The sequence below is a fragment of the Mesoplodon mirus genome (genome assembly GCF_964341445.2).
Source record: "Mesoplodon mirus genome assembly, chromosome: 15".
In the NCBI taxonomy this organism is placed as follows: Eukaryota; Metazoa; Chordata; class Mammalia; order Artiodactyla; family Ziphiidae; genus Mesoplodon; species Mesoplodon mirus.
The window spans coordinates 31,363,264-31,377,789 of record NC_138991.1 but is presented as its reverse complement, the minus strand read 5'-3'; the positions used below and the strand labels follow the sequence as shown (position 1 = coordinate 31,377,789).

Sequence of the window (14,526 nt, the reverse complement as noted above, 5' to 3'; positions counted from 1 at the left end):
GCAATAGGTGATAAATTGAGCTCTGAACGTTCTGATCAGAGGTACTGGGTTTCCCTGGTACCTGCATCCTTTACCTTCTGTATGAGTAACACAGGCTCATCCAGCTGTCAGTTTAAATTGGCATTGCTGTCATAATGATGCTTAGTGTGGGACTCCTGTCACTCCTGCTTCCTATACAATTTGACCGTCTCAGGATTACTGTTCAGAAACAAATACTTTAACGTTATTGTCTTAGTGGAAATAAAACACATAAGCAAGAAAGACATATTTACTGAGCAGTAGACACATACCCCCACCAAAGGCAGCATAGCCTTTTTTTTGTTGGAGACAAAACCAACTGGACAAATTTAGGCAGAGAGAACCTGCTTTCCTAAACTGATTGAGTGATTGTATAATATTAGTTTAGGTGAAAAAAATTTAAAGCCACAAGTTTGATTTCAAATAGTTCTGGGGGGAGAAAGGACATGGTTCCTGAAAAATTTTTAAATAGTCTGCTGATATATATATATTTTAAAGAAAAACATGATCAGTTCCCTGAGATGAAAGATACCAAGATTTCCCTCTGTTATCTGTGATGCTATTAATAACACAAAAGAAAATCCATTTTTATTAAGTTTAAAAAGCTTTCCAAGACATGTTTTATTTCCCAGTTGAAATAATATTTAGAGGTTCAAAAGTATGGAGCTTTCATAATATCAGCAACATTTTAATCTCTTTCTCTTAAAAAAAAAAAAAAACTCTGTGTTTCCTGAAGAACTGATTTGATTTTTAAAATTAAATTTCATGTTTTTAAGAAAATGGACCATTAGAGTGGCTAATTTAATACGCCAAAGGGAAAATATTAGTGAAACAACTAGTGTTTTACTTTCAGTGATGTTTAGTCACTCCCTGCACATAGACACAGGAGACACGGCAGGTCAGTGGTCCCTTTCTTCTATAGCCTTGGCCTCCCTCTGGTGCTGAATTCCCCTTTCCCTTGAGTGAAAACCTGTTTCATCTCCCATTTGCTCCAGAACCTCCTACCTTCTAGGTTTGTTGTCATCCTCAGTTGGAGCGCTGTTGGAGCAGGGGCCTGGGAAGAAGGGGCGCATTTTCCTCTCTTAGGGGTGAGGATGGCTTGGAGAGAGGCAGTGGCTCAGCTCTGGAACATGAGACTTCCAGGATGGAAGGTGGGCTCTGAGGTTCCCAGGGATGGCTTTACCTGTGGAAATATGTTAGAAATCGTAGGTCAATAATATTTACAGTTGAATAAACTTCCCACACTGGCCTGGGAAAGTAAGCTTCTTTATGGGATGATTTCTATGGATCAAACATATTTTGAATTGACTTACAAACTTCTGTTGTACCAGTTTGTCACTCTGTCTCTCCCTACACAAATCTCTTTGGGACCAGCACCTCCATCCACCGGCCACCTGGGTGAGTGAACTGGACAGCAGCCCAGATGCTTTACCCCTCTGCCCCCAAAATCCAGTCCAGGCCTGGGATGTTGCCCGTCGTACTGTGGTGGTGTCTCCGCCTGCACTCGCCCTGCAGAGCTGCGGTGCTGTGGTGCTACGGCTCCTGTCTGGGCAGTCCCCAGGCAGTATTAGGCCATGTCCTAGCTCTCTCTTGAACCAGACTACCTTTCCCAGAGCACTGTTAAATCCTTGGCTCAGGCCACTGTCCCTTCTTGTCCGGCAGTTGCCTCATAAAGGGTCTGCCTGCCTCTGTTCCCGTCATCATCCCCTTTACTTCACCCCACCCTTCCACTCTCCCGCTGCAGTCAGCATGTCATCCAAAGCCAGATGTGGCACACTGGATCATAAGTCAGGGGAGGAGTGAGAGTTGCTAACTCCTGCCAGAATCTACTCTTTGGTGACACATATACAGATTAAAAAAAATATATTGAGGTGAAATTCACACAACAACATTAATAGTTTAAAATGGAACAATTCAGTGACATTTAACACAATCACAGTATTGTGCAACCATCACCTCTGCCTAGTTCCAAAACATTTTCATCACCCCAAAAGAAAACCCCATACCCATGAAGCAGTTTTGTTCTCTGCGGCAACCATTGATGAATGTAGATGGTTAGTTTTAGCTGGGATAGGACTTTAAATCAGACCTGGGTTTTTCGGATGACTAAGTAATTAAATGTTGTTTTAAGACGGTTCATCCTGAGTGTGTGTACCTCTTGGCTTCTAAGTGGGTTGAGTGCTGCTGTGATATGACTTGGAGCATGGTTGTGATAGTGGGTTAGAGTTTTATGTTGTGGACTTGAACTTGGCTAGGAGCATGTATCCTGCTGGCAGCTAGTTCTATAGGCAAACAAATGCCACAAACTCAGTCGGCTGTGTAAAAAGCTATATAGCATGACTTAGAGAGAGTTTTAAAAGCGACTCTTTATTTGAAATAAAAATATTTTATCCTGTAAGAATTATGTACTAGTTAATTGAGATTTTTGGAATACTTTAAAACTAGCCTTAGACTTGGGTTATATAATCTATATGACCTTGAATAAGAAATTAAAATGTTCTTTGGCCTGATTTCCTCAAGTGCAAAAATAGGTGGATTGAAATCTCTCTGGACTGCCTTAGTTAGTCCAAGCCATGCTGCTTGAATCTTCAGTCTTTTTAATTTCTTCCCTGTTACAAAAATAAATTGTCCTCATTAGAGAAAATTATCAAAATATATAAAGGGAAAAAGAGGGTGAAAATGGCCCCACTGATTAAAGACAGTCACTGTTACTGTTTTGGTGTACTGGTGTATGTCTTTTTTTTTTTTTTTTTTTAATATCTATCTAATCTGCGCCAAGTCTTAGTTGCAGCACTCTGGATCTTAGTTGTGGCATGCGAACTCTTAGTTGTGACATGCATGCAGAATCTAGTTCCCTGACCAGGGGTCGAACACAGGCCCACTGCATTGGGAGCACACAGTCTTACCCATTGGACCACCATGGAAGTCCCTGGTGTACATCTTTTTATTAGCCATTTTAAAAAGCAGTATCAACTAACACACAAATATACTGATTATAAAAGATCCACATGCTAAAGAAGGGTTGGGAATGAAAAATGAAAGCTGCCCATCATTACTCCTTGCACCTAGGGCAACCTTCATAGTAGTTTGTGACTTTTCTGGATCCTTAACCAAACATTTGGACAGGTAGAGAGGATATTAAATTTTGATTTTATTTAGCATAGTTGGGATAATTCTAGGCTTACTGTTTTGTGGCTTTTTAAAAAAAACAGTATTTCTTGGACTTGTTTCCTTGTCAGTACATCAGTTTTATTCTTAAAAAATTTTTTTTTTTATTAAATGGGTCAATCTACATAAAGTGCCCATGTTTAAAAAAATTTATTTATTTTTGGCTGTGTTGTGTCTTCGTTGCTGCACGCAGGCTTTCTCTAGTTGAGGAGAGTGGGGGCTGCTCTTCATTGCGGCGCCCGAGCTTCTCATTGTGGTGACTTCTCTTGTTGCGGAGCACGGGCTCTAGGCTCACGGGCTTCAGTAGTTGTGGCTCACGGGCTTAGTTGCTCCGCAACATGTGAGGGATTGAACCCGTGTCCCCTGCATTGGCAGGAGGATTCTTAACCACTGCGCCACCAGGGAAGCCCAGTTTTATTCTTTTAAATGGCTGAATATTGGGAATTCCCTGGTGGTCCAGTGGGTAGGAGTCAGCACTTTCATTGCCATGGGTCCAGATTTGATCCCTGGTCGGGGAACCTGCAAGCCATGTGGCAGGGCCAAAAAATTAAAAACTTTAAAAAAAAAAGGCTGAATATTATTCTTGAAACGGATATATGATAATTTAACGACGTCTCTCTTTTTGATAAACATTTAAGGTTTTCTGAGTGTTCAGCATTGTAAATAATGCTGCAGTCATCAACCTTGAACAAAGATATTGCATAGATATTTCTGGAGGATAAGTTTCCGTGAGTGTAATTGCTGGCTCCAAGAAAATGCCTGTTTCGAATCCCAGTGCTAAGTTCCCCACCACAAAGGTCATTCCACCAAGAACATAATCTCCCTACACCCTGGTCAACACCAGATTCATCTTTTAAAATTTCCCCTTAATTTATGTTAAAAAATGAAATTGTATTTTGTCACTTCTATAATTTTACGTTAAGGTTGAACAGCTTTTTTTGTGTCTCATTGAATATTTTAATTTTTTTTTTCCCTGTGGATCATAGACTCCTATCCTTTGGGTTATTTGTATTACGGATTTGCAGGTGTTCTTTTTGAATTACTAATACCGATCATTGTTATGTGTTGCACTGTGTTTTCTCTTACACCATCACTCATCTTTTACTTCTCCTTAGTGTATTTTATAACACCAGAATTTAAACTTTTTGTGTGGTTTTTCTTTTTTTCCTCTGTATTTAAAAAATGTAGTTGTGTTGTTATTCATACATATAATTACATTCAGTATTATTTTTTTCAAGATAGATTCTTAAAAATGGAATCATTAGGCTAAAGACTAAAAATATTTTAAGGTTCTTGCAGTCAGCCAGGACCTAAGGAGACTGTGCTCTATCTCACCAAGCATAGGCATAAAGAGGGGTCGTGACCTGCTGGGTGCCCAGGTGTTTTCTTTTGATTCTCAGGATAACTTCTAGTCCATACCTTTAGGGCCCAGAAACTCAACTTTGTTGGCGTAGACAGCCCCTGCCCATCCACATCCCTCCAATGCCACAAGGAAAGGCACACACCAGTGGGCTAGTTTATTTAACTGCAGTGAGAAATATAAGTTAGTAAGTTAGGGTAACAGCAGTGCGTGAATTGCTCTAACTGGCACATTTCTTCCCTGTAGGAACATAGAAGTAAGTTGTTACCAGGCGTTACCTGGGAAGGGATCTTAACCAAGGCAGCTCAGAATGCCTCTCACCCGCTCAGAAACTGCAGCTTTGTCCTCTCAGCCAAGCCTCCCTTGTCCATGGAGGCTGTTGAGGGTCCTACTCCTTGTAGTTCCTTTGGGTGTTGCATTTCTGGTCTCCTTCAACTGACCCCCATTCATGCAGCCTCACTCTGTAGGACACATGGTACATCTCTCCATCAAAAACACGTGTGATCACTGGTGCAGCGCGCATTTGTCAGGAGTTTCATTTAAGAAAACTTAAAACTTGGCTAATCTGATAAGTGAAAATGCAGTTTTTTTCTTTGGGGGAAAATGTTTTCATACAACAGAGTGTACAGAGTGAAAACAACCTCTAAATGAAGTGTTTCCCTTCAGGTGGTGATCAATGGAGGTGCCACGTCCAGCGGTGAACAGGACAATGAAGACACCGAGCTCATGGCAATATACACGACAGAAAATGGCATCGCAGAAAAGGTACCCCTTGCATCAGCCCCAGCCACTCACCCACCACTGCTGTCCCAGATCCCCTACAAGGAAGCGGATATCCATCTGGAGTTTTGTCTCTACCCTCCTGAGTGTGTGTGTGTGTGTGTGTGTGTGTGTGTGTGTGTGTGTGTGTTCTCTTTACAATGGAAATAGAAGGAGTGATGAGGAATAGAAGTTACTAATTTTTAATTGTTTTAATGGCAACATTAAAGTGAAAACCATGTAGAGGTCTTTATCTAGATATTTTTAAAACCTCAGCCAGGATGCCAGAGGGAAGTGTTAGGTCTGGGTGCTAATATGACTCAGACCCTGAGGGGGTCTAAAGCTTTCTGGGCATTAGTTGCCTCATCTCTAAAATGGGTATAAAAATATTAGCATCTGTCTTAAAATTGTTGTGAGTATTAAATGAAGTAATATATATAAAGTTATTAGCATTGTGCCTGGTACATACCGTGTGTACAGTAAATAGGAGACACCAGTAGATAGGTTATGTAGACTGTGAAAGTGCCTTGGACAAAGATCTTTGAAAATCACTCTGAAGTGGGAGAATCTTTTTTCCCACCTCATCCCCTCTGCTTGACAGGTCAGTCTATGTGACCGTAGAATGTGTGACCATGTTCATAGAGGCCAGGAGAGAGCTGCCTGGAGAGGGTCCACATGCCTTGTTTTCTTTTTCTCTTTGTAATTGCCACTGTGCCTAACACATATGAAAAGTATGATAACATGGCATTTCCAGACTGCATTGCAGCCCTAAGACTTCTCAATTTCATTTGAGTTTCACTTGACAGACTTTTAAAACAGATTTTATTTTTACTATCATCAACTTATATAATGATGCATTATATTCTAGAACCACTGTACTGCACTGTAAACAGTGTATACTGTGTATTCTAGTAACAGACCACTAGAAGTTGATATATACAATTATAATACCCAGCTTGGGTATTAGTGCAGTAAGTTTACAGTGTAATCATGAAAATGATAAAGAACAAAAGAAATTATATTGAAATTCTTAAATAATCAGATTTTTATGTCTGTGATTTCTTTCTTTTTCTCTTTCTCCCTTTTTCTTTTTCTTTCTTTTCCAGTTTGGGAGATGGAAATTTCATTTTTGGCTATCTTGACCAATATGGCTGTTATTTGGTCAAGCTATTCTAAGTTTTGTGGAAGCTAGATTCATGCTGATATGTTGAAATTCCTGCAGTGTTGGTTTCCAAGTTGCTCCTCAGAGCACAGATTGGAGCAGCCATGGTTGTGGCTGCGGTCTGCAGCAGAGACTTATTCCACAGAGCAGGATCTGGGAGGGGCCCACTGCCTGTCTGGCTTGGGTCTCAACATCCAAGAGGCACATCTTATAGCAAAGTGCTTCTGTTTTTACAGACTTGTTGGGCTGCATCCAATCCTCAGTTATTTGGGCCTTAATCAGAGAGTCACCAGAATTTCTAGGCTGTAGGCTGTCATGAGTTTGGATGTTCATTATCCAGGAGTTGATGGCTGTCTTTTAATATACGATATTTGTTTTTCTCTATCTGACTTACTTCACTCTGTATGACAGTCTCTAGGTCCATCCATGTCTCTACAAATGACCCAATTTCATTCCTTTTTATGGCTGAGTAATATTCCTTTGTATATATGTAGTTTATACTGTGATGGCTGTCTTTTGAAATGAATAGTAGGGAGCATTAATTCTTCAGGTTTTTAAACATCTGTAGCTGTACCTTTTACTGATCTGTTGGCAGGAAAAATGTCTAGTACACTAAAGTTAGCACATTTCTGCTAGACATTTATTGTTTGGGTGAACATTTTTTTCATCATCTAAACTTTTATAGGTGTGTATTTCCTTGAATACTAGTGAAATAGAATATCTTCCTATTTTACTGGTCTTTTTTTTCCTTGTCTTATGAAATGACAACGATAGTGAGAGTTATTGTGTGTTGAATAGTGCTAAGGATCCAGACCCTTGGCTGAATGCTTTAAGCAACCTGTCACATTTAGTCCTCATAGCAACCCTGTTAGAAAGGTGCTATCACTATCCCTGTTTTAAAGGTGAAGAAAATGAAATGTTTAGGTCCTTTGCTGTCTTAAATTTGTGTAAAGAAAACTTCACACCAGAGGATGCTGCCCTCTGGGATCTTGCTTTTCAGATGGCATTGAAAGGCTCTCTAACACCTGACTGTGAAATAAGAATGGACCATTCAAGAAGAGACAAGAGAACTGAGAGCCAAGAGAGCCTGTCCTTTGCGTTCCCCATATTCACAGGGTTTCTTAATTCATTGTAATGTATTCACTTATTTTATTAAAAACTTGACTTTTCTGATGTCCATTAAAACTCTTGAAGTTCTTATGATAAATGCTGGCTAGTATGGTATTAGGTATAAAATACTCATCTTGGAATTTGCTTAAAGGGATTTTTTTTCCTGAAAGGATGAGAAGGATAATGCCTCAAATCATCAATCATGAGTCCATAGGATGGACCTCAGTATCATTGGGACTCTTAGATTAGGGATGTTGAAGGACTTGAACTTCATAATGAGGGTATTTTTTTTAAAGTGTTTTTTAGTTTTTACCTTTTTTGACTTATGATTCCTGCAGATTCTCTTTAAGTTACCTTTTATCCCAGTACTAGCTGGTCTTGAAAAACAAAGTTCTCTTGAGCATACTTGTTTAACATAAACAGTTCAAAATTGTATTAAACAGTTTAAAATGTGCTGTCTCCATTCTTGGTCTACCCCACATAACTGGCAGCTGGCAGTCTGGTGTGTATATTCCACATTCTTTTCCACTCACGCCTACACACATATCCGAGAGTGTTGTACCATGGACAGTGAGCTACTGCTAGTCCCCACCCCACCTACATAATGTATACCTCACCAGGTTAGTAAATGTATATGGAATTTTTTTATTTTTTAAATTAATTTTAATATCTTGAATAGATAATCTCATGGTTTTAAAAATCATTCTCTCTATATACACCTATTATTTCTGAACTGTTTGAAAGTAAGTTACAGACATAATGCTCCTTTATTCCTAAATAACTTCAGTGTATATTTCCTAAAAACAAAAACATTAGGATATTCACATTGATACAATTATTATTGATCATTAGTTGATTTCATTAATTTCAATTTTAAAATGAAGCTTAATAATTTTCATTTGAATTTCCTCAGTTCCAGTAATGTCCCTTACAACTAAATAATAAGGAGTTAAATAGATAAAGCTTAGTTCCAGGATCCAAATCAATATCACTTACTGCATCTAATTGTTAATGTGTATCTTTTAATTAATTAATTAATTTATTTATTTATTTATTTTTGGCTGCGTTGGGTCTTCGTTGCTGCATGCAGTCTTTCTCTAGTTGTGGTGAGCAGGGGCTACTCTTTGTTGTGGTGTGCGGGCTTCTCATTGCAGTGGTTTCTCTTGCGGAGCACGGGCTCTTAGGTGTGCGGGCTTCAGTAGTTGTGGCATGTGGGCTCAGTAGTTGTGGCATGCAGGCTCAGTAGTTGTGGTGCACGGGGTTAGCTGCTCCGTGGCATGTGGGATCTTCCTGGACCAGGGCTCGAACCTGTGTCCCCTGCATTGGCAGGCGGATTCTTAACCATTGCACCACCAGAGAAGTCCCATTAATGTGTATATTTAGTCTCCTTTGATCTGGAACAGTTCCATAGTGTTGTTTGTCTTTCATTACCTTGACATTTCTGAATAGTATGGCCCAATTTACTTTGTAGTATGTCTCTCAATTTGGTTGTCATAGTATAATTTTATCTTGTATTTTTCATTAGTGAGGTTGCATCTCTTTTTCACATGCTTAAGAGCCACCTGTATATCCTTTTCTGTGTACTTTCTTTCATATCTTTTATGCAGTTTTAAGTGTTGGTTCTTGGTCTTTTTACTGATTTCTAGGAGAGCATTGCCCTTTTTTTTTTTTTTTTTTTTTTTTAATGGTACGCGGGCTTCTCACTGTCGTGGCCTCTCCCGCTGTGGAGCACAGGCTCCAGACGCGCAGGCTCAGCGGCCATGGCGCACGGGCCCAGCCACTCCGTGGCATGTGGGATCTTCCCGGACTGGGGCACGAACCTGTGTCCCCTGCATTGGCAGGCGGACTCCCAACCACTGCGCCACCAGAGAAGCCCGCATTGCCCTTTTTGATAGGAGTTACAGATGTCACCATTTTGCTTATGATTTTTGCCATGTAGAGCTGATAAAAAATTATGTAGTTAAATTAGTCAATCTTTTATGGATTCTGGATTTTGAGCCATGGTTAGAAAGGCCTTTTTTTATTTTAAATTTAGAAGAGAATTCTCTTCTTGTTTTCTGCTAGTACTTTCATGGTTATTTATGTTTAATAAATACTTGATCTATTTGGAATTACTCTGAAGATATGGCTCCAGCTTTGTTTCCCAGATGGCTACCCAGTACCCCGACCCCATTTATTGAATAATCTCATCTTTTCCTCAACTGATATGAAATATTTTTGGCATATACCAAATCCCCAATGTAATTAGGCCTATTTCAGGGCTTTATTTTCTGTTTAGATGTTCTGTCTATTCAGGCACCAGTACCATATTTTTATTGTAGGCTAATGGTGTTTTATATCTTTTAGGGCTAGTTTCTCCATGTTGCTCTTTTTTAGAATTTTTCTAATCATATTTATGAGCTGTAGAATCAGCTTGTCTAATCACCCTCATCATCCCCCAACAACCCCAAAAATACCTATTGGTGTTTTTATTGGGATTGCATAGATTTAGTAATTCGCTTAGAGAAAATTGGCCTCTATATGATGCTTAGTCTTTATGTTTAAGACTGATAAGTCTTTCTGTTTGTTCTGTTCTTCTTTTGTATCTTTTAGGAGGGGTTTTGAAGTTTTCTTCATTTATGTCTTTCATATTTCGCAAGTTTATTGATAGGTAGTTTATCTTTCTAATGTCTTTTGGTAATCAAACTTGTTTGTCCATTATATCTACAAACCTTGTAACTGTTGATGACTGTGTATTGGTTTTATATTCCATTACTTTACTGAATATCTTGTTTTCATTTGATTACTCAGATTTTCCAAGTATACATTCATGTCATTTGCAAATAGTGATAAGTTTACCTTGCCTTATCTAATTTTTATTCTTGTAATTTTACTTTCTTATCTAGAATAAGAAAATGAACTTTCTTTACTAGACGTATCTAGCATTGGCTAGTACCTTCAGTAAAAGTAATGGGGGTGATAGTGGACATCCTTGACTTCGGTGGTTATAGTTTCTCTATTATGATAGTGGTTTTGGCCTAAATAGATACATTTCACTCTGTGAAGGAAATATCCTTATTCTTAATCTATTGAATCTTTCAAAATCAAGTATAACTTTTGAATTTTGAGCAGATGCTTTCTGTGTGTTATAGAGATGATCATTTGATTTTCCTCCTAATATCTCTCAATATGATCTATTGAGAGATAGTTCAACAACAACTGAGGCTGTCAGTGTTGAACCATCAATGCATTCTTGATGTGTATGATCACAGTATATTATTATTTTTTAATGTGTTGCTGGATTTTGTTAATAAATATTTCTTTAGGATTTGAGCATTAATATTCATGAGTGGGGTTGATCTGAAGGTTTTTTTGGGGGGGGTAGTGTCATCTTTGGGAGGTTTTTTTTTTTTTTTTTTTTTGCGATACGCGGGCCTCTCACTGTTGTGGCCTCTCCCACTGCAGAGCACAGGCTCTGGACGCGCAGGCTCAGCGGCCCTGGCTTACGGGCCCAGCCGCTCCGCGGCATGTGGGATCCCCCCGGACCGGGGCACGAACCCGTGTCCCCTGCATTGGCAGGCGGACTCTCAACCATTGCGCCACCAGGGAAGCCCTGGGAGGTTTAGATATCGGTATTATATTTGCTTCACAAAAGATTTTGGGGAGGGACTTCCCTGGCAGTCCAGTGGTTAACACTTTGCACTTCCACTGCAGGGGGCGCGGGTTCAATCCCTAGTCAGGGTACTAAGATCCCGCATGCCACACGGCTTGGCAAAAAAAAAAAAAAAAAAAAAAGATTTTGGGGAGTGTTCTTTTCCTTAAAAAAACATGGGAATTTGTGTCTGTTTATGAAACATAAATATTACATGTAATATGTTGAGTGTGTGTGTATTTAAAAGTTTGTTAGCATTCCCTATAAAATCGTTTGAGTCTAGTATTTTTTTTGACATACCTTTGAGAATTTCTATTTCTTCTTTAGGAATCAGTCAGTTTGGGACTTATGTTATTCTGGAGTCAGTTTTGGTAAAGTATTTTTTTCTAAATATCTGACTCATTCTAATTTTCAAGTTATATACATAGAACTGAGCAAAATGGATTTTTATGTTTTTTAATTCCTTCTGTGATTATTTCCACTTTTTTTCCGATTTTTTATGCTTGTCCTTTCTCCTTCCACATTGCTCCATTTTTATTTCCCTGGATTAGCTAGTTGGCTTTTTTTTTAATTTAAAAGAACTAAATTTTAGATTTACTTAGTGCAAATGCTTTTCTGTTTTCTAATGTATACGTTTTTTATTCCTTTATTGGTTTTCCTGTTATTTTCTATTATTTTTTGAGGTATATGCTTAGTTTGTCTTTTTGTTTTAAGTGCAAAGACTATGAATTTTCCACTAAGCACTGCTTTAGCTATATCCAGTGGATTTTCATATTTAATTCTAATAAATTTTCTATTTTCTAAATAGTTTGCTATTTTAGATCGTATTTCTTCCCCTTTGCCCTTTAAGGGGGCATTTAAAAGTTTCCAGATAGAGGAGGGTCTTTCTTTTTTTTTTTTTTTTTTTTTGGCTGAGTCGAGTCTTAGTTGTGGCATGTGGGATCTTTTGTTGTGGCATGCAGGCTCCTCATGGCAGTGCGCAGGCTTCTCTCTAGTTGTGACGTGCAGGCTCCAGAGCGCATGGGCTCAGTAGTTGCGGCATATGGGCTTAGTTGCCCTGTGGCATGTGGGATCTTAGTTCCTGCACCAGGGTTGAACTGGCATCCCCTGCATTGCAAGGCCGATTCTTAACCACTGGACCACCAGGGAAGTCCCTGGAGGAGGGTTTTTTTTTTTTTTTTTTTTTTCTTTTTGCGGTATGCGGGCCTCTCACTGCTGTGGCCTCTCCCGTTGCGGAGCACAGGCTCCGGATGCGCAGGCCCAGCGGCCATGGCTCACGGGCCCAGCCGCTCCGCGGCATATGGGATCCTCCCAGACCGGGGCATGAACCCGTATCCCCTGCATCGGCAGGCGGACTCTCAACCACTGCGCCACCAGGGAGGCCCGAGGAGGGTTTTTGATTGTCTGTTTTTTTAATTTCCAGTTTTATTGTATTGTGATCAGAAAATGTTATTTGTATTATTTTTTGGAATGTATTGAAATGTTCCTTATGGTTGAATTTTTGCAAATATTTTTTGTGAATTTTTGTGTTCTAGATAATTGAAGAGAGTTAAATATTTAGGTTATATTTTATTAGTTATTACATCTTTTCTTTTGCCTGCCATTTGGTCTGCCAAAAATTGAGAGATTAATTTCCCATTATTGGTATTTTTTAGATTTCTCATATTATTTCTGAGATATTTTGCTTTATAATTATCGACTCTCTTATTTGTACATAGATATTTATAACATGTTTATGGTGAATTGTACCTTTTATCATTTAAAACATACTCATATTTGTCTTGGTTATTGCTCTTTAGCTAGAATACTACCTTGTTTGAAGATAATTAAGACTTTATTTGCATTTTTCTTTAGCTTTGCTCATTCTTAGGTGTATCTCTTATATACAGCATAGAATTGAGTTTTGCTTTGAGAAGGTCTTCAAATCTTGTTCTTTCAGTAGTTGAGTTTAGCCTATTTACATTTAGTGATAATGACAAGTATCTATTTTATTTGTTTTATTTGTGTGTAGTTGTGATATTTAAAAACTTCTGTACTTTATTCTAGTGGGCACCTATGTAATCATAATTATAGAACAATATACTTAACCCTTTATTTCATGGTCTTCTAGTTTCCTACCATGAACAGTAACAAAATTAGTGTTTTTCCTTCCTTCCTTTTGCTCCTTCTCTCCTCTACTATCTGATTTTGGTCAGAAATACTACTTTTGTCCATCATTATAATTGATTTGTTAGCTTCAAGTATCATCCTTTGACTTCCAGCTATATTAGATGACAATTAATTTACTCTACTGCTTGCCTTTTTCCTTTTCACTCTCACATTTTGTTAATTGTAATGACTATCCTTTTGGTGCATGTGACAGTTATATATTCTGGCAATCTAATCCCTATTTTTAGTTTTATTTATTTTTTTTGGAATTTTTGAATTTTATTTTATTTATTTTTTGTACAGCAGGTTCTTATTAGTTACCCATTTTATACATCTAATCCCTATTTTTAGTTTTATTTCTACAGTTAATTTGAGACAACCCTTCTGCTGGTTTCCCTAATAATTTCTGGGTTGACCCAAGTTCATCCTCTAGGCCCTTGATATTCAAAGTGTCATCCACGCACCAACATCGTTGACATCATTACCTACATGTTAGAAATGTAGAATCTCTGCCCCAACCAAGACCTACTGAATCAGAATTTGCATTTTCATACAATTCATATGTGATTTGATATGTTCACTGAAGTTAGAGAAGTAACACTATAATAGTAGTTTCCAAGAGAAGAGCTGGATTATGGGAATAGCTTTGGATGAGAATTTATCTATAGCATTTAGCCTTGAAGGAGAGTTCGGCTGGATGTAAAATCCTTGGGACATTGTTTGGATCCTGACTCAAATAAATCAGCTGTAACAAAGTTTTGATGCAATATGAAAAGATTTTTAAAAGCATTGGGTATTAGGTGATATGAAGAAATTGTTAATTTGATTAGTATGTAATGGTATTTTGCTTCGTTTTAAAAGTCTTTATCTGCTGAAGAGACATACATATGTGTTTATGGGCAAATTTATGTATTTTGAGGATTCAGTTTAAAATAATCCATCCCCTTACCCCAGTAAAGTTGGAATGGTATGGGGAGTAGATTGAACAAGAACACAGGGCTAATAAATCTTGAAGCTGGAGCTGGGGATAGATATAGGGCAGGCATTTCATATTCCTTCTACCTTTGTATATGTTTGAAAAATTCTATAATACAAAGTTAAGAAAATAATTGAATCATATCTTATAGTTTGCTGTTTTCCCATTTTCTGATGTTGAATGTGGCTATGAAG

The 14,526-nt window shown here is 38.3% G+C and overlaps 1 protein-coding gene across 1 annotated transcript in view; it reads left to right on the top strand.

Annotated features, from left to right (window-relative positions):
* The window catches only part of SLC23A2 (solute carrier family 23 member 2), a 149,107-nt gene that overhangs the window by 76,267 nt on the left and 58,314 nt on the right, over positions 1-14,526 (top strand). The window contains exon 3 of the mRNA XM_082600487.1: positions 5,213-5,311. Within this exon, the coding sequence (XP_082456613.1) occupies positions 5,213-5,311 (99 nt within the window). The remainder of the gene's footprint in view (positions 1-5,212; positions 5,312-14,526) is intronic.